The following is an 18,662-nucleotide window of genomic DNA, read 5'->3' as shown; positions in this document are numbered from 1 at the left end:
ATATTACAGCAGCTTTTTTTTAGTGGCTTAAAAATAGGATGGGGTCTGAGAGGGTTAGGAACCAATCAAGTAGAACTTTAAGGTCACTGTTTTTTGTATCTGGCCTCTAGGACGACCCCTTTTTTCGGGTGTTTCAAGTGTGGCCTTATCTGCCAAAATATATGGTAGGTTACTACATTAAAAGATTTTATATAAATGCAAGATTTTTTAAATGTTGCGCTTCATGAGGTTACTTTAGTCAAAGTGACTAAGTATACGGTCTTCTAGTTCCACGACTGTAATACAATATGCTGCTCTCCTTGCCTGCCTCAGACTGTTGATGATTGTACACAGCTGCACTGTGATACTTCCGGAGATGGCGCTCATTTCTGAAAATCGAACAGTTTGTATTCTTTTTAAACAAAATCATCGCTGCATTGTCATACTTGATGGGCATTACAGTTCACTCCCTCCACCTGAACCAAATAACAAGATTCTGAAGTCACGTCAAGCAAATGAGTCTCTTGTTCCATTTATCTTAAAAAAAATAGATGAAATCTTTTTGAAATCATTTGGAAACAAATGGATGGCAGTACTGTGGGTTCCATTCATTCTCCCTCTTGGTGCATTTTGTTTGAAGAATGCAGGGTAAGTATGTTGTACTCATGAAACTCAACTAAATTGTATTTCCAGATCACTTTCTCTAAAAGGCTTCAAGTGAGATCTAAGGTCTCACCTTTGCTCCCCCATGGTTTTTTAAGTGTGACTTCTAAGCAGACAATGTGGTCAAAGACATCATGATCATTCTATTAGTGAGACTATGCTCGAAAGCAACCATTGTTCCTTGGCTTGATTAATTCCATAGTATAGCTATTCACCTCCAGTCGCATCATCTGTTCCCAATTACCAAAAAACACATTGCAAGTGGTATCAGTGCAGCTGACAACCCCATATGCTATATGTTAAATGAACTCAAACTCTGAAGTGCTGAACTTGTTTCTAGAACAAACTGTTCCTGCAGGTCCCAATGAGGCCCCCAGTCCTTTGACAAATGTTTCCTGAAGTTCAGAATAGCAGAGAGGTGGATTACTTGTACTTATAAAACTACAAGAAAGTTCAGAACGTAGGTCTAATGTACTTTATAAATTATACTGTTGCAATAATGATGGTATCTGAAGTTCTATCATATTTGCCGAATGTCACTGGGCCGAAATGTGGTTACACAGAATATCCTCCACAATAATTCACTAATGGTAGATTCACAAAGCACCAGCTAAAACATACCTGCATTTATAAAACAGGGAGGTACTGAACATACTCGGCAGGTCAGACGGCAAGATCAGAGAGAAATGGCACTCACATTTCTGCTTGATAACCTTGCATCAAAAATGGGAAATGATGGGGGGGAGAGCAAAGGAGGTCAATGAAGAAATAAGTGAGAGAAAAAAGGACTGTCTGGAGGAGCGTAAACAGGAAACGCAGTATAATTATCTGAAATGACCAGAACAGAAATTAAACAATGATTTCTGGAAATTGAAAAAAATGTAAATGTGGGAATAATTACCCAGAGTTGTTAAACTGACTGCTGAGTCTTGATGTCTTGTGGAAAGATGAGGTGTTGCTCACTGAGCAGATGTTGAGTGCTGTTGCAACTTATACAAAGCCAAAGACACAGGAGTCAAATTGCTTTCCTTTTTATCACATTTTTCTGACCACAGGTATCAAAAGACATTTTCAACCGCAGTCTGAAAAGGCCAGTCCTTTCAAGCTGAAGGTTCTAGAGTGGATAACCCTATGAAGTGTCACCAGAAAGTCAACCCAAGACCCTAGTGACCAGTTGTAAATTTTTTGCTCAGCTCCATCAACGCAGGCGGGCTGAATTAATGTTTGCAATTGCTTACTGTTATTTCTTTCTGTTGGAAAAAATACATCACAAACCACTGCAATGTTTGATTAGATGTGAGATTTTTAACACTGCGTTGTAGTTGTAATGTGGTTTTATTTAAAAAAATACTGGCCCAGAACAACAGAAGTGAGTCAGTAGTCAAGTTCATTGTCACCTAATTGTACGATGAAACAGCATTCTCTGGTCCTCAGTGCAAAAACATGCAACAGACAAATAAGACACATGCAGGACTGAGCCTACACTGAGTGCAATCCATTTCTCAAAACCCACTGTGGTGGCTCATGTGGCCATTCCAAAAGGAGAACATGGTCATAGGATTAATATATAATGCACGCCCATACACACGGTGAGTTTGCATTTGTTGTTTTGGCAAAACAGGTTAAATTTTATAAACATATATGTTTTTTTAAAAAACACACTGTATGATAACTGATGACCATATCCTCCTTTTTGGAAATTTGGAAATGGCCACCCTAGCATCACAGTGGGGTTTGAGAAATGGATTACATTCAGTCTAGGCACAAACCTCTTTACGATTTCTCATGTTTTGCAAACCATTTACAAGAATTAACCATTACCAATAGCAAATGAGCTGGGCCAATCTACTGTAATTACCTCATTCTCCAGAAATTACTCATCACCAAGCAGATTTCACAGGACTGAGAAATAGTTTCTTCCACTATAGCATCCAAATGTACGGCTTTCGAAGAATTTACCACCAGACTTTGCTGAGAATTTGGGATTCAAGTAAAAATCAGAAAGTTTCCTTGACCAATGCATTACCTGGTGCCCGCAGTGGGAGATCACATATCTCTGCCATCAACTCAACCAAGACCCCACTAATCAGGACATTGATTTTTTTCCCCCATCTTTTGATAAACCCCCCACCCCATCTTGTTGTTTCCACCTCTTCTTTATCTACTCCAATAATTTCATTTTTTTCTTTTCTGTCTTCTTGCTCTAACTTCAAGAATCAAAATTTATTGTCATGAACATGACATAAAATTCTGTCCTTTTGCAGCAGCGCAAATATTCATATTATGAACCATCTTATAACAATAATATAAATAAATAAAAATAATAGTGCACCGAAAAGTAAGGCCGTGTCTTTGGCTCATCAGGAATCTGACGGCAGCGGAGAAAGAAGCTGCCCCTTGTGCCGCTGAGTGCTCGTCTTTAATGGTAGCAGAGTGAAGAGGGTGTGGCCTAGGTGGTGGTCCTTGAAGATAGAAACTGGTTTTTGAAGACACCACCTCAGGTAGGTGTCCTCGGTGGAGTGAAGTCCATTGCCTGTGATGTCGCAGCTGAGTTAACAACCCTCCACCTCTCCCTGGCTAGTGTTATCTCCTTCTACCTGTCTCTCCACCTCTTCTGTCCTATTCCTCGTCATCTCTTGGCCCTTCCCCCAGGTTCTTTTCCACTTCCTATGACCTTAACATCATCCTTTTTTATCTTTAGGCTTGTCAAAGGATCCCAACTTGAAACATTGGCTGACCATTTCTATCCATGGATGCTGTCTGAGATGCTGAGTTCCTCCAGCAACTTTTTGTCAACTCTACCACCATTTGTTTTTGTCTTGTGTTAGCAGTAGAAGGTCAAGGTCAAATAAAGAGTGTATGAACACCTTTATTGACCAATCTCACTTCTGTAAAGGAATTTTGGTGTTGTAGAAAACTCAGGTTTTTCCACAATAACTGCTCAATATGGGTGGTCTGTGAAGCTGGAGACTCCTATGGGGCTGAATAAATCTGACAGTCATTAAAAGAACTTGCATAAGGAGATGTGATTGGTCAGTGTCTGTGGACAGTAATGCAGTTAATTCACCAGCTATTTGCTGCCTGCATGTGTGAGGATTTATCTATTCTGCTGGCAAAAACCATGCACTGACTGGAAATTGGCACACATCACCAATTTCCCTGATTTTATATTGAATTGCTAACGCTTAATACAACTTAACCAAGAGGTGTTGGCAGTCACTTTACAAGTGGCCTGTAAAGTGTGAATACTGACACAATATGGAAGTCTGTGGTCTTCAGAATTGGAGGCTCTGTTAGAGAGATGGGAAGACGCAGGGCTCAGAAGTCATGAAAATGGAAGCCAATGCACAATGCAGGCCGTCAGCACCCAAGGACTTGAATGCCGTGCTGTAAGACATTCAATGATCTCACACAAATCATCATCTGTGAATGCATTTTCAAATATATAATACATCTGCAGCACTCACCACAATGACTTGCCAACATTCTCTATCATCAAACACTCCTAGCCTTTATCTAACCCTTCCATATTCATATCTCACAACGTGAACTAACTCTCAGCTATTTAACTATGGCAAATCACATAACTCAACTGGAAGACGTGGCACTCAAGAACACATTTCACGGGCTCTTGAAAAACTGGTGGTACTTAGCTTGAGACAATGGGGAGGAGTATAAGGGAACAAGTGTGACTGCATGTTCAAAGCTTATGGAGGAGATAGTACTAAACATTGCTGAAAGGGTCTTTGCTGATGACCAGGCTATCAACAGCGCTCTCTCACCATCACATCACATCTCACTTTTTTACTCACTCCACATTTAGTTCCCAATTTGTAGATGGTGGAGGAATGGCCACAGACCCCACCCCTCCTCTCACCACGACTCTTGAGCTTGGACCATGGCCAAACAGCTGAGGAACAGCAAAGCAATAATCAGGAAGACACCGTCCATTCAAGGCAGGAGCTGAGATAGGGCAAATGCTTATGTATTGGGTTGGGAAGCCCACCAGAATACTTGCTTTCCATGTCATAGTGTACACGCAAGTCCAGCAGCAACTTGGAAAAGGACCTTCCACACAGTCATCAAAGTGCTGACCAACTCCATTGCACAAGAGGAAAATATTAGGAACATTCCAGCTGGGTGATTTAAAATGTCCCTCCTCATCTGCAATCGTCTTGTGATTCAACAGATATTTAGAAACTGTCTGAGTTTGTTTCAATTCAGATATTTATCACTTTTTTTGCCATTTTGGTAAACAAAGTTTAGAATGGATGCATCTTCCCATCCCATTCTCCATTTGTTGAGGGAGGTGATGGCCAGGATCCAGGAAGAGGAGGTTTGCCTGTAGTTGTGGGGGAATGTTATTGCTGGTAGTGACCTCCAATCACCTCCAGGCATGGACAAAGCCCTCTCTCAAAACAATACCATCGATAGTTCCAGGAAGGCAGAGTCAAAGAATCAGAAAGCATTGTGTCACTATTGTTCAAAGGAAGTCACTCATTCTTATCTGTACAACTACTGTATATATATCGGCTTTTAAAACCATACTTGAATCTTCTTTTCAAAAGGCATAATTCCTAAATGAATACTCATTCAATTTTCTTAATATCAAGACATTTAATGTACAACTCCAAGGTGAAGTGATGTTCAATAAGAAAGAGAAAGCAGGAATTTCCTGACAACGTCTCTCTTGTGTGGAGTGCATGGACTTTAATGATCCAAACAAAATATTATTTCAGTAGAAGTATCCACAAATGGACACTTCCTCCAGTCTCTACCAGACTTAATCAAGTGTTTTACACATCGAGACCACCTGGAGGAATTGAGAATAACTAACTTTCAACACTTCCATAATAGAGGTTGCTGTCAGTATAAATTCATGAAGTAATCACCGATTTTTCTAAGTTACAGCAAAATAAATTGGGTGGTTTTTTTTCTAAAATGTTTGCTGGGAATGCTGAGACAGAGGGAGAATATTAGCACTAAATTTGGTGGGGGAGCCAACTTCCAGCATCATAAAATCGAATATTTTTAAATCATATTTCCAAATCACATTTGGAGGCTGCGCTTCATACAATCTCCAGCGATAAGATAGAGGAAGGAAACAGTAATTTTTAACTTACAACAACTTTCTCAACTTCTTGTGTACATTCAATGATAACTGTCGTTAAAATGAAAATGATAATGTGATAATGAGGGAGAGCTAGAAATTCTTTAGGGGATGTTTTAGCACAATGATATTGTGGTATTTTGGGGTGAGGCCAATATTCTCCTGCCACAAGTTAAATGGGCTCTTTGTGCAAAATAGTTTCTTCCAATATGATTTCCTATTGCTGTGGAGAGTGGAGGTCACAGACATCATTGAGAGCGAGGAAGGCAAGTGGGACAATGAAGCATGTGGTGTTGGAGATGAGAGAAGGGTAGTGGCTTCAAAAGAAGATGTGGAAAAGATATCAGGGAAATGGCTGAGGCCAGGGGAAAAGAGAGATGTGATTAATAGAATAAGAGGCAAAATGACTGAGTATACTGTTGGAGTGCAGGATACAGGGAAAGAGACCAAGGAGTTGGGGAGGAAATTGTGTCAGGTAGGATAGGGAAGCGGGGATGAACCAACACCAAAGAAAAGTGCTCAGAAATGTTTGAGAGGGCCCAAAAGAAGAAGAATGAGTGGAGCTTGGGAAGCCAAAGGGCTGACGCTGGTCAATCACCTGGTCCAGATGGAGTATGCTCAGGTTTCTGAATGAGATAGCTGAAAAAAATTGTGCATTAGTGGTGATCTTACAAGAATCACCAGAGACGAGAATGGTTCCAGAGGACTGAAAAATTGTAAATGTCACCCCACTCTTTTTGAAGGGAGAGAGGCAGGAAACGGTAGGGTACTTACCCAGACTTCAAATTCTAGAGTCCATAATTAAGGACGAGGTTTTGGGGTAATTAAAAATACGAGACAAAATAGGCCAAAGTTAGCATGGTCAGGGAAGGTCTTGAATGACAAATCTGTTGGAATATAGGACAGGCAAAGGAGAGTCAGTAGATATTATTTATTTGGATTTTCATAAGGCCTTTGACAAGCTACTGGACATTATAGCACAATAGATATTATAGGAGATAGAACATTATAGTGCAAACAGGCCCTTTGACCCACAATGTCTTATTGCAACAATGATAAAAGTCACCCAATCAATGTGACATAGTTGAAACTTCCCAAGACATTCAGAGCTTTGTCAAGAAGGCTGATTTTAAAGAATGCGGAGGAACTTGAATTTTCCACCTACTTCAATCCAATGAATTTAGTCACATCAATCAACTGTGGTGGTTTTAGTTTGGAGATGTGCAGGGAACCAGAATTTGTGGATCCCAGAATTTCAGAATGAAATGTGCTTTAGTTACTTATATGTTTGCATCATATTTGCAACATGGCCTGGAAATCCTTTTCCCAAACACAAGGTTTTATGCCCTGGATAAATGAATCTCATGTAATATCTGATCGCGTACCATGACCATGTACTTGCATAGTGGTCTTGTGGAAAAAGTTGATAATCCGTGTAAATGACACATGCTTGCATGAGACCAAGGGCTTGCACAACGATTTCAATTGTACATTATTGGAAATTGTGTGAAATGTTTCTGTGCACATCTGATTTACGAGCAGCACAAGCCTCAAGTCTGACGCACATCTTTTACGCAGGTTTGTGGTTTGGTCCAGCCTTAATTTAAAGGGACTTACCCTTGTTGTGCTATTGCTGGGGGCTCATGTCTTGATTTTTCTCAGGGCATCTTAACATTTAATTTGCATTTTATAAAGTGTCTTTCAAGATGTCAGGACAACTCAGAGTCTTACACTCAATGAAGTAGTTTGCAGAGCTAGTCTACTCTTTTTCCAAATTGTGTCATAAAATCTGAAATGACAGAAGGTGGATTCCAAATGCTCATAAGTAAATTCCAAAGCCTGAAAGGGCTCAAAATGCATGGGAATGTCACTCTCTGCAAGTTCCCCTCTAAGATGCACATGGCCGAACAGCTGAATCAATAATTGCACTATAAAGCTCGATGGAAAGCCTCTTTATTGGTTGCGCAAAATAATTAATTTCCTGCAACATCTTGTTTAGATTGGAGTCTTGTAACTCGTATATAATGTGTTAATCATTTAGGCTGGTAAATGTGGCCATTCATTTGATACACCACCAGGGTCAACAAATTTTAGAGCGAAAGTTCTTACAAAGAATAAAGCACATTAACAATATTCTATACATATTCTGAATGATAATTAATATCTCATTGGGGAATCTGGATTTCAAAATATGTGTTAAGGCAAAGCTCATAAATCAATGGTATTTAAATTGACATTAGAGACCTCACCACGTTACACTTTCAAAGTTACCTTTGAAGTATCAGTTAGCCTCTATAATTACAGCACCAAGGAAGCACTAATTTCTTAGTTGCCATGTATGTCTCGAGCGACAGCACTCCTATTTATAACTTGCAAATGTTGCAGGCAGTGCTTTTTTAAAATATATGTTTGAAAAGAACTCAGCCTCGAAATTTTGGGTTCCCCAGTTAGTTAGTTAGCTAAGTTTTCAGTTAAGTTTGAAGAATTTTCTGTTCCTCACATGTTTTAAATCTGCGCCAGAAGAAGCATGTCATAAATCAGCAATCCTCCATCTTATGAACAGGAACACCAGTTTCCTACCCACACATCGATGAAATGACCCTCCATGTGTGACAAGTGCTCAGCAACTGGATAAGGAAAGTCAGACAGGAAGCCACCTCCACTTCCTCGTTTTGCTCTTATGCACATTCCAGACATCTATTTTGAAACATTTTTTTTGTACCAGCCTCAGTTCCTTTGCCATCTGCTTTTTCTTTGGTAATTCAACGCAGTTAGCACTGTCAAGCTATTCAATGGTGCGCTGTTTGCAACTCCTGAATAAACTAATGCTGCCTCTACTGCATGTCTCCACATATGACCCGTCCACTAAAGAGTCCAAACTGACACCAACTAACAGAGCAGTTTTGAGAATGAATCAGAGGCATTCCCTAAATTGAATGGGCAAATGTCTATTCATTTTTCCCAAAAGTAGCCACCCATTTCAATTTGCCATTCCTTTCCGCTGCTGTCATGTAAGCCCATGGCCTCATGCACTGCCAGGCTGAGACCACCTGCAAATTGAAGGAACAAAACTTCCATCTAGGTACCCTCCAACCGGATGGTATTAACATCAATTTCTCCAATTTCTATTAAACCCCCCCCCAATCTTCTTCCCCCTCCCCCCATCTCTTTTCCTCTAGTTCTGTCTCTCTCCCTTTTCCCTTTGTCTCCTCTACTTCCTCAGGAGTTTGTGGAGGAGCTAGTGGAGTTGTTCAAGTGAACCAGTACGGACTTGAAGGGCCGACATGGCCTGTTTCCATGCTGTAAACGGTTATATGGTTATATTCAATTAACGCCTTTTGTTTGTTGGTCTGGACTCCTCCCCCTTCCCATTCTTCCACCTTTCTCTGTCTTTATTGAGACACCTGTCTGATATTTGCTTATATCTTGAAGAAGGGCTGAGGCCCGAAATGGCGGGAATAAACCTTTACATCCTTTGGTCGCTGTGATGCCAGCTGAGTTCCTCAAGCATTGAGTGGGTGTTTTTACTAGCAAACGTTTATGTTCTGCAGCTAAAGGAGGTTCATGACAGAAATTCCTGAAATTATATGCAACACTAAATGGATAAAAAGCATCAAGTGACTCATGGAGAGAAGAAAATTGGCAGGGTGCAGGGTGGAAGGGAGCACCCATTACAGATCCCACCATTGAGTGGAAGACATGATAATGTGTACAAAAACTGCTTGATCCACAGCATATGGCTTTGCTCTAACAGAAGTCGAGTATAGTCTTCCACATTTCAATGCAATATTTATTTGAAAGATAAAAAAAGCAGCCAACAGACAGAATAAATAAATCATTTGTAGCCTCAAAATTGATTATGATTCTTTGCAGCTGCGAACTGTAAGATCTCCAATTAACTGTAGAAGAGCTGGCTTCATTTCATTATACACTAACTGTTCAAATTCCCAAAGGTAATGCTTCATATCTTAAATATGCAGGTGATTTAACAAAATAATCCTTGCATTGTGTTGCTGTGAATACTGAGATTGGAGCCTTCAACACTGGATGTGTCTCCCTCCGAGTGCCTGTTCCACTCGTGACTGAGCACCACAATCCATGTTGACACTGCAGACTAGTTCTGAGGGAGTGTTGCATTCATGGAGATTGCATCTCAAGGATGAGAATTTAAAACAAAGATTCTGTTTACTCTTTCAGGTGGGCGTTAAAGATCCCTGCATGCTATTATATGTAAGTGAATGCTGGAGTTATCCCTGATGTTTTGTCCAGTACTTATCCCTCAACTTTACTGCAAATGTGGATGTCATCAAATCTGGTCAGAATGGTGGTGCAGGAAGTAAATCCACTGCCTCACTGCGCCGGAGAATTCAATCCTCTTCTCGGCTGCTGACTACTGTGTTCTCCCTGGTTCCTCTGGATGCTCCCACACTCCAGAGGCAAGCAGGTTAATGAGTTAACTGGGCACTGTAAATTGCCCCTGATGTATAGGTAAATTGGGATGGAGATGGAGAGAATAAAATTGGATTCATGCAGGATTAATGGCCTGTATTCATTGGAATTATTGAAATATTTCAAAAGTTGAAAGGCATGAACAGAGTAGATGTAGAAAAGTTGTTTCACATGGTTGGATAGACTAGGACAAGAGGGCACAACTTCAGGATTGATGGGTATCTGCTTAGAATAGAGATGCATAGGAATTTCTTCAGCCAGAAGTGAATCTAGAATTTGTTGCCACGGGTAGTTGTGGAGGCCAAGGCATTGGATGTATTTAAGGGAGAGATTGATAGGTTCTTGATTTGCCAGAGCATCAAAGGTTATGGGGAAAATGCCAGGCATTGGGGCTGAGTGAGAAAATGGATCAGCCTTAAGTGGTCAGGCAGACTCAATGGGATGAATAGCCTATTTCGATCCTTTGTCTTATGGTCTTTATAGGATGGTCATCACGACCCCGATGGCCAATGGGCTGTGCTTTGTGACTCCATGAAGAGATCGTCTTTGTGATCCAACTGCGTACAATTTGTCTGTTGCAATTTCTGCATTGTACAATGAGTTCAGAAGTATGACATTGGTTTTGTAAAACAAAACTTGTCATAGTCATACCGCATGGAAACAGCCCCTTCAGCTCAGCAAGTTCGCACCAACCATCAAGCATGTATTTACCATAATCCCACTTAATTCTCTCCACATGCTCATAAACTCCCCACAGATTCCGCCACTCATCTACACACACACAGAGCAATTTACAGTAGTAGTCGTACTTATCAACCCTCACATCTTTAGGATGTGGTTCAACTGTAGTACCCAGGAGATATCTACATGGCCAAGAGGAGAAGATGCAGACTTGACACAAACAACACCAGAGGTCAGGATTGAACTTGGGTCATGATGTTGTGAGACATGGGTCAAAGGCACTATTTAAATGCACATTTTTGACAAAACTAGATCATGATACTATTTTTCAAAATGTGCATATGTCCATTTCTTCTATACAAGCTGGACATTGCTACCACTGGAAGGTATTTGCTTCTATACTCTGCTGTATTTGATGAACTTGTGGGCATTTTTTTTGTTCTTAACTTCCATAAAAGCTATGCTCAGTTAATGAAAGCAGAAGTACCCTTTTTATCCCCCCAGTGGAATAAACAACCAGGTTAATTTCAGGTCAATTTTTCACTTGCAGCTTTCAGCAAAAATACACTGTCTTTGCAATAGGAAAACCACAAATAAAGTTAAAATAAATCACTAGAAGAACAAAGCAGCACGTTAAAACCAAAAATGAGACAAAACCAATGGGCTTATATGCTGCGGTCAATTAATTTAATGTACCCAATAAAAATTTCCTGGTTGAATGAGTTCCCTAAGCTTAATATCCAGCAGTCGCCTTGAATTAAATAGTTTGTACAGGTGACCCAATATAAAACATCTGCATAATGCTCACTCATTAAAAAAAATAATTTACAGTGTGACAGCATTGTTTCCAGTATGTGACAGAGCAGATTGTGTACATTGGGAGTTGGATGTCAAACATAGTGTTACAACCATAAAGCCAGAAGTTGTCGTTCGATTTGACCTTGGGAATGAGTTATGACACTGCATGCACACACACATCTCTGAAACAGATTGCAGGGATCTCTGAGGCCCATCACATCCCATTTGAGCATCAACTGTACCAGAATGCAGTTAATTTACTGCACTTTACATTGTGTGACACTTCTTTCCAGCCTCAATTTGATTTTCAATATTTTAAGGGTGACACCAATAAAACTTGCTAAAAATAAATTACACGGAACACATTTTATGGAATCCAAGTGCCATCGAAGTTTACAGCACATATGGAGGTCATTTATTCTAACATCCCAATATCAACATGTAAAGGGCTATCGACCTGTTTTCCAATTCTTGGTCTATAGACTTGCGGGTTATAGTACCGTAAGTGCTCCTCTTACCACTTTTTGAATCTGATGTGTGTTTCCTGAGTCCACTACAGTTTCAGGTATCATCTACAAGAGGCGGTGTCTTAAGAAAGCAGCTTCTATCCTCAAGGATCCTCACCATCCAGGCCATGCCCTCTTCACACTGCTACCATTGGGAAGGAGGGACAGGAGCGAGAAGACGAACACCCAGCAGCACAATGACAGCTTCTTCCCCCCGCCATCAGATTCCTGAATGGACAATGAACCACAGACACTACCTCACTTTCTCTTATTTTTGAACAAATTTATTTATTTTTAAATGTAATTTTATAGCAATATTTGCATGGTCACGCTGCTGCAGCAAAAAAAAACATTGTGACACGTTCGTGACAATAAATTCTGATTCTAATAAATTCTCACCATCTTTGCAGTGGAAAAGTACTTTCCCATCTTCTTTTCTCAATTATTTTAAAGCTATGAATTCCTCTTATTGAACTTCCCCTCAATTATTGCTCCTTCATACATCTCAATTATAATCAGCATTTTCACATGTAAATATTTCCAGTAAATCCATTTGACCCTTTTTAAGAAATCCAACAGTGTAACAATTATTAAAACTGATCAATAGCTGCTTTGTTTCATCAGGTAAACAGAAGGGAGACAGGGGCAGCATGTTCGGCATGGCAGTTAGCACAATGCCGTTACAGCCCCAACCATCGGGACTTGGATTCAAATACCTCGCTGTCTGCAAGGAGTTGGCACTTTCCCCCCGTGTCTGCGTGAGTTTTTTCCCCAGGGGCTCTGGTTTCCTCCCGCTGTTTGAAATGTACTGGGGATTGTAGGTTAATTGGGTGCAATTGGGTGGCACGAGATCGTGGACCAAAATGGCCTGATATACCATGTCTAAGATTTTTTTTTAATTATTTTCTGTTTTGGGGATGGAATTCAGAACCAGAGGACAAAACGTGAGATCTACGCCAGCCGATGTAATCTTTGGAAGTAAAGAAAAAGAGAATGGAAGGGGTCAGTGGTTCAGGAAGTATCCATGAAAAGAAGTCAGTCAACATTTCGAGTCAGGACTGTTTATTGAATCTTGAAAAGCACCTCTTGTACAGTGGTTAATGGGACTTTGGAAATTTCCAACACAAAATCTATTGGAGTCCAGGTTCCACAGTAAACATTAATGCTGAAATTAATAAAACATTTATTCTGTAATATAATTATTGCGCACAGAACCATGAATTCAGACCAAGTTAACTGTGGGTCAGATCTGAAGGGCTGAATGGCCTACACCCAATCCCTAAATTCAAAACCATCAAGTATCATGGTCAAGGTAAATTATGAATGCTGATAAAAGGAATCTAATACTCATTAGCTGAGCATGTGGATTTTCAGAGATGAAAACTATATCTAGTACTGTAATAAAGGACTTGAGGGGTTTCATCAATGCCATGCTCACTTACACAGCTACTTTTTAAATACTGAGCAACACTACTTGATATGGTCTTTTGGATTCCAAACACACATTATCATTCTTATTTTAATCAAAATAAGCCACAGGTTTCATGCTAATGCAACTTGAATTAAAGATTTTAAACTGATGATAATGATTCAATGTTTAAAAAGTGCCTCCAATTTAAAGATAGGGGTAAAACAGGTGTTAAAAAAAAATTAAATAAAACTTTTATTCAGTAAAACAATTATTGCATATGGAACCATGAGTTCAGACCAAATTAACTATGGGTCAGGTCTAAAGGGCTGATGGTCTACACCCAATCACCCCCCCCCCCCTCCACCTCCTTCTCCCTGTATGCTAGCCTGCTTTCCCTCCCTTATCCACCTATTACCTTCTGGCAGTGGAGATTGTGCTCCACCCCTGCCTCTCTCCACATCCCCCCCCCCATTTTGTTTGGGCTCCTGCCTACATTTTGCTCATACCTTCATGAAGGGCTCGTCCCCGAAACGTTGGTTATGCACCTTTATCTTTGCTATATAAAGTATGCTGTGTGACCTGCTGAGTTTCTTCAACATTGTGTTTTGATCTCAATCATAGTGTCTGCAGTAACTTAGTCCAGATTTTGATCCCTAATCAAAGAAGCTGTTCACATGCCTACAGTTTAATAATAGAAAAATTAAAAAGAATAAAATAAATTGAATTGCTGCAGCATCGATGACTATTAACCATATAACCATATAACCACTTACAGCACAGAACAGGCCAGTTCGGCCCTACTAGTCCATGCCGTAGCAAATCCCCACCCTCCTAGTGCCACTGACCTGCACCCGGTCCATACCCCTCTAATCCCCTCCTATCCATGTAACCATCCAGTCTTTCCTTAAATGTAACTAATGATCCCGCCTCGACCACGTCTGCCGGAAGCTCATTCCACATCCCCACCACCCTCTGCGTAAAGATGTTGGCTCTGAGTAAAACAACATTCAAGTTATTCTCCTTCAACTCTCTATCCAATTCCCTTGGAAGGCTCCAACTGCTCAACTCTCTATCCAATTCCCCTTGGAAGGCTCCAACCCCTCAACTCTCTATCCAATTCCCCTTGGAAGGCTCCAACCCCTCAACTCTCTATCCAATTCCCCTTGGAAGGCTCCAACCCCTCAACTCTCTATCCAATTCCCCTTGGAAGGCTCCAACTGATTCTGCTTTCACCATTCCTCTATGCAGCAAGGACCAATTATAACAATACACTGCACGAAGATGTTTTTCTCACCAGGAACTCAGTCCATGTTCTCTGCCACCAGTCATTTCACTAATATTTTAACTGCATTTCTCCTGATTCTCCTGAATCAATTTATCCCATGTAAATGAGTCACGACCTTGAGCAGTTCTTGAACTCAAACAGGCATTCTTCACAAAAATAATTAAAATGTTGTTGCAAGTGTGCAGAACATTGTTGAGACCATGCCTGATATGCAGGGCGCAGCTTTCATCTTCACACTCTTGAAAGTCCATACCTGCCTTGGAGTTGGTGTGTTGGGATACAGGGGTGGTCCAACATTCATCATTGTACAGGACTGGCCTGCATTCTCATGAGCTATGAAAGATGATCTCAGCAAAGCACATGGAGATTACAGTGAATATGCTGAGTGGCTGCTTTGTTCATCTGGATAGGATGAGGAAGCATGCTCTCCAATCAATGGGAGAGCTGTTTTGCCTTGTGAAAAAATCTAATCTGTCGCAAGTCCATTCTTGATTTAATGTTTTCAAGACTTAGCATGACGGACTTTTGAGCACAAAGAAAATCCAGGAATGTGGGGGTCAAGCTGGACAATGGGATGATCTTTTTATCTTTTTGATCTCCTTGACTCTAAGGAGACCACATGGCCAATCCCCACTTCTACTTCAGTACTTATAAGCATTTTGCAATATTATTTTGGAAAGGAAAGTAAAGAAAATTTCTGGTAATAAATGACTCCAGGGATTTTTTAAAAACTCTATGCTCCATATTAACCCATAATGCACAGCAGGCTGGGGCACGTTTAATGCATAGTTGCATAGCTGAGAGGTTCTTTTGTACACAATGCCCTAGGGAGCTACAGAGCAGGTCTAGCATATATTCTGAAAGCAAAAAATTCACAGCAATTTGAGGAAGTTCAGGACATCATAGCAAAGTAACAGTGAAGTGTGCAGGAATGGGGGAGTGGGAATGGGACCCCATGTGCAAGGTTGGTGCATTTTGGTTTGATCTGATCAGCCTCTCTTGAGGATCATGGAGGTGACTGTGATTGTGTGATGGCTGCTAGGATCATAATTGGGTGTTGAGGGAAGGCAGAACAAAGGTGGTCTGACGCAGGTCCAGAACAACTTGTCAAACTGCAGGCCCTGATCTTGGCCAGGAAGGTCCTATTTAATATTCATACCAAACAGTCGAGGAGTTGCTTCTTAATTAACAAGGCTGAAGATAAGGATAGGAGGCCACCATACTGGTCGGTGACCATGGCAGCGAACCAGTGAAGGGCTCAGAGGGTATCGGACCCACACAGACAGTGGGCAATTACTGATTTGCGGTTGATGGATGGAAGAGGTTCTCAGCCACACAGGCTGAGGGCTGCTGGTGACTTGCAGTGGAGGGACTCACACAGGCCGGGGGCTGCTGAAGACTGGCTCATGGGAGCCAGGTATCAGAACCAGGATTTGAGAGGGCGCTGAAGGCGAGACGGGGTTAGGAGGCCCCCAGAAGCTGAAGGCTTCCTGATCGTATTGAAGATATGGATCTGGAGCTCAGGTTGCCAATGGATCTGTGCAGTGGCAGAGGCTGCGGGAGTGCCGGAGGTGAAACAGCAGACACTCAGTGTCACTAGTCTCTTTTATAGTAAAAAAAATTCTCTGTCTTTAAATCGATTCACTTACCTCCTCCATAAAAGGTCCAAAGACAGATTGACTGGTCAAACTCATTCCATCTTACATCTGTCTAGGGGAGTAGACTCAGAGGTGGAGTGAAATTGCTCCACCTCCTCCATAAAAGGAATGCCACTAAATGCAGCTCCAAAGGGGAGGCCTGATTACGTCGCAATGATGCCTTCAGCCCGTGACCCAGGAGCGCAAATTTAAAAAAAACATATTCTCAATAGAGGCTATTACATTGCGCAGGAGATCTGTCTGACTCCTAAGACTGCTTGCACTAGTTAGATCCCTTATCTGCTCTTCAGTCGCCATTTAAATATAGGCCGCTTTCCCTTCTCGGCGCGCGTGTTTGAGGTCACGGTGGCGGGCGGTGCTACTGCACCGCTTACCCTGCCTCCTTCAAAACATAAAGTCTGAAAGCCGGCTCCCGACTCAGGTCTGCAGAAAGCCACTGCGGGATCCGCATTCTAGGTCGTCATCATAAAAGGTAAATTCGCCTTTTTTAAAAAAAAATGAGCAGGCTATAAGGCAGGGTTTCAGCATTAAAAGGGCTTCAGAAGGGACCCTCTTTTGCTTTATCTTTCTCCTATTGTTAGAGGCTCTGGGCAATGCTCATAATGATTCTTTGCTTGCCTTGCAGCAGGCAAAAGTTGAACCCTACATGAAGTATGGCTGAAGTGGTGTGCAAACAATTGTTGTCCAACACTGCGCATACTTGGCTGTGTCAGGGAGTGGGGGGTTGGGGGAATAAACACTTCATGCAAAGTGGACCCTGCTACAACTTAGGGTTGCCCCATTTGGAAATATACAGTTAGTACATAGGCTTCTTCAGTAATCAGCTTTCTAATAAAGTGTTATCTTGTGGTGCTTATAAACATTGTTGTACACTATAGAATTTGTAACCAAAGAATGGTCAGCAGCAATTCAGCTTCTTTAAAATTATAACAAGCAAAGCAGAGAATTTTGAAACCAATGTATAGCATTGTACCTGTGGTGCGCTATCGAACAAAAGGAAACAAACGAAACATAAAGTCTCTTCTGCAGGCTTTATTCGACATAAACTTCTACAGAGCTGGCTGTGAGAATGCTGTTGCAGGCTCTGAGACAGTCTTCGAAGGGCCGGATCTGGCTTATATCCCGAAGGATGATTGACCCGACCAGACTTGGTCCATTCAGGTTAGCTGATTGACAGCAAGCCTGGTGTTGCCTTGTCCCCAGGCTCTTCTGCAGGTACAGGGGTCACCCCATGTAGTAGGCTGGTGGTGTACAACCACAGTACCAAGGTTTACAAACAATGCAGTTTGCCTTTCAGCTTTTGAGAAAAGCAATGCCTTTTCAACAACCAAAGACTGAGACCCCATCTTGGATCTGTAGATGGATTTTTTGCAAATTGACAGACAGTTGATGAATAGGATAAACATTCATTTGTTTTTCCTTTGGAATGTTTATCGTGGAGGCAGAGAGCACGCTGAGTGGCCATCACACCAGTCATGGGTTAAACACACTCCTCGGCAAAGGGGAACTATTTAGCTGGAGAGAGCTGGTGTTCATTTAGTTCCCAAATGCTTGTGTTGTTTACGTCAATGAGGTTGGACCCACAGAAAATGCTGCCAAAGGAAATGGAAAACTGAAGTTGGCTTTGGCAACCTTCAAGCTTTTGTGCTCTGCAAATTGTAGAATTTTATGTTCATATGCTTGTGAAATTATTTTTAACTCACAAGGCTCTAAAAATGGATGAACATTCCAGAAATGATTTATGGTCAAAATCAATTGTACCGAATATTATTGAGAAAGAATGTAAATGTATGAGAAAAGTGGGCTTTTTTAAAAAAAAATCTTAATCTCAGGTCCTGCAGCAGACCTGGATTTGTTGCCTCAGGTTCCTTGCATAAGCGTGATGTCCTCTGAATATCTCCCAATAGCCATCCATTTCAATTCCCCCCCCCTCCCCCAACCCCACATTCCCTTACTGATATATCTGCCCATGGTCTCCTGCACTGCCAGTCTGAGTGAGACCGCCGGCAAATTGGTGGAACAACTCCCGATCTTCTTTCTGGGCACCCTCCAAATAGATGGCATTAAAATTGACCTCCAGTTTCCGTTAAACCCCCACACTACTTCTTACACTGGCCACCTT

At 41.3% G+C, this 18,662-nt stretch overlaps 1 protein-coding gene across 7 annotated transcripts in view; it reads right to left on the bottom strand.

Moving 5' to 3' along the window:
* Positions 1-18,662, bottom strand: part of cmip (c-Maf inducing protein) — a 260,745-nt gene that overhangs the window by 141,048 nt on the left and 101,035 nt on the right. Inside the window, exon 1 of one of the 7 annotated variants that reach the window (XM_069901347.1) lies at positions 12,199-12,276. The exons of the other annotated variants lie outside the window; for them this stretch is intronic. Coding sequence (XP_069757448.1) covers positions 12,199-12,252 — 54 coding nt within the window. The 5' untranslated portion in view covers positions 12,253-12,276. Of the gene's footprint in view, positions 1-12,198; positions 12,277-18,662 lie in introns of those variants that run through there. 7 annotated transcript variants of the gene reach the window in all.

This window comes from Narcine bancroftii, chromosome 10 (genome assembly GCF_036971445.1).
Source record: "Narcine bancroftii isolate sNarBan1 chromosome 10, sNarBan1.hap1, whole genome shotgun sequence".
Taxonomy (NCBI): Eukaryota; Metazoa; Chordata; class Chondrichthyes; order Torpediniformes; family Narcinidae; genus Narcine; species Narcine bancroftii.
Note: the sequence above shows the minus strand (reverse complement) of the source record. Positions and strands in the feature narration are given on the sequence as shown.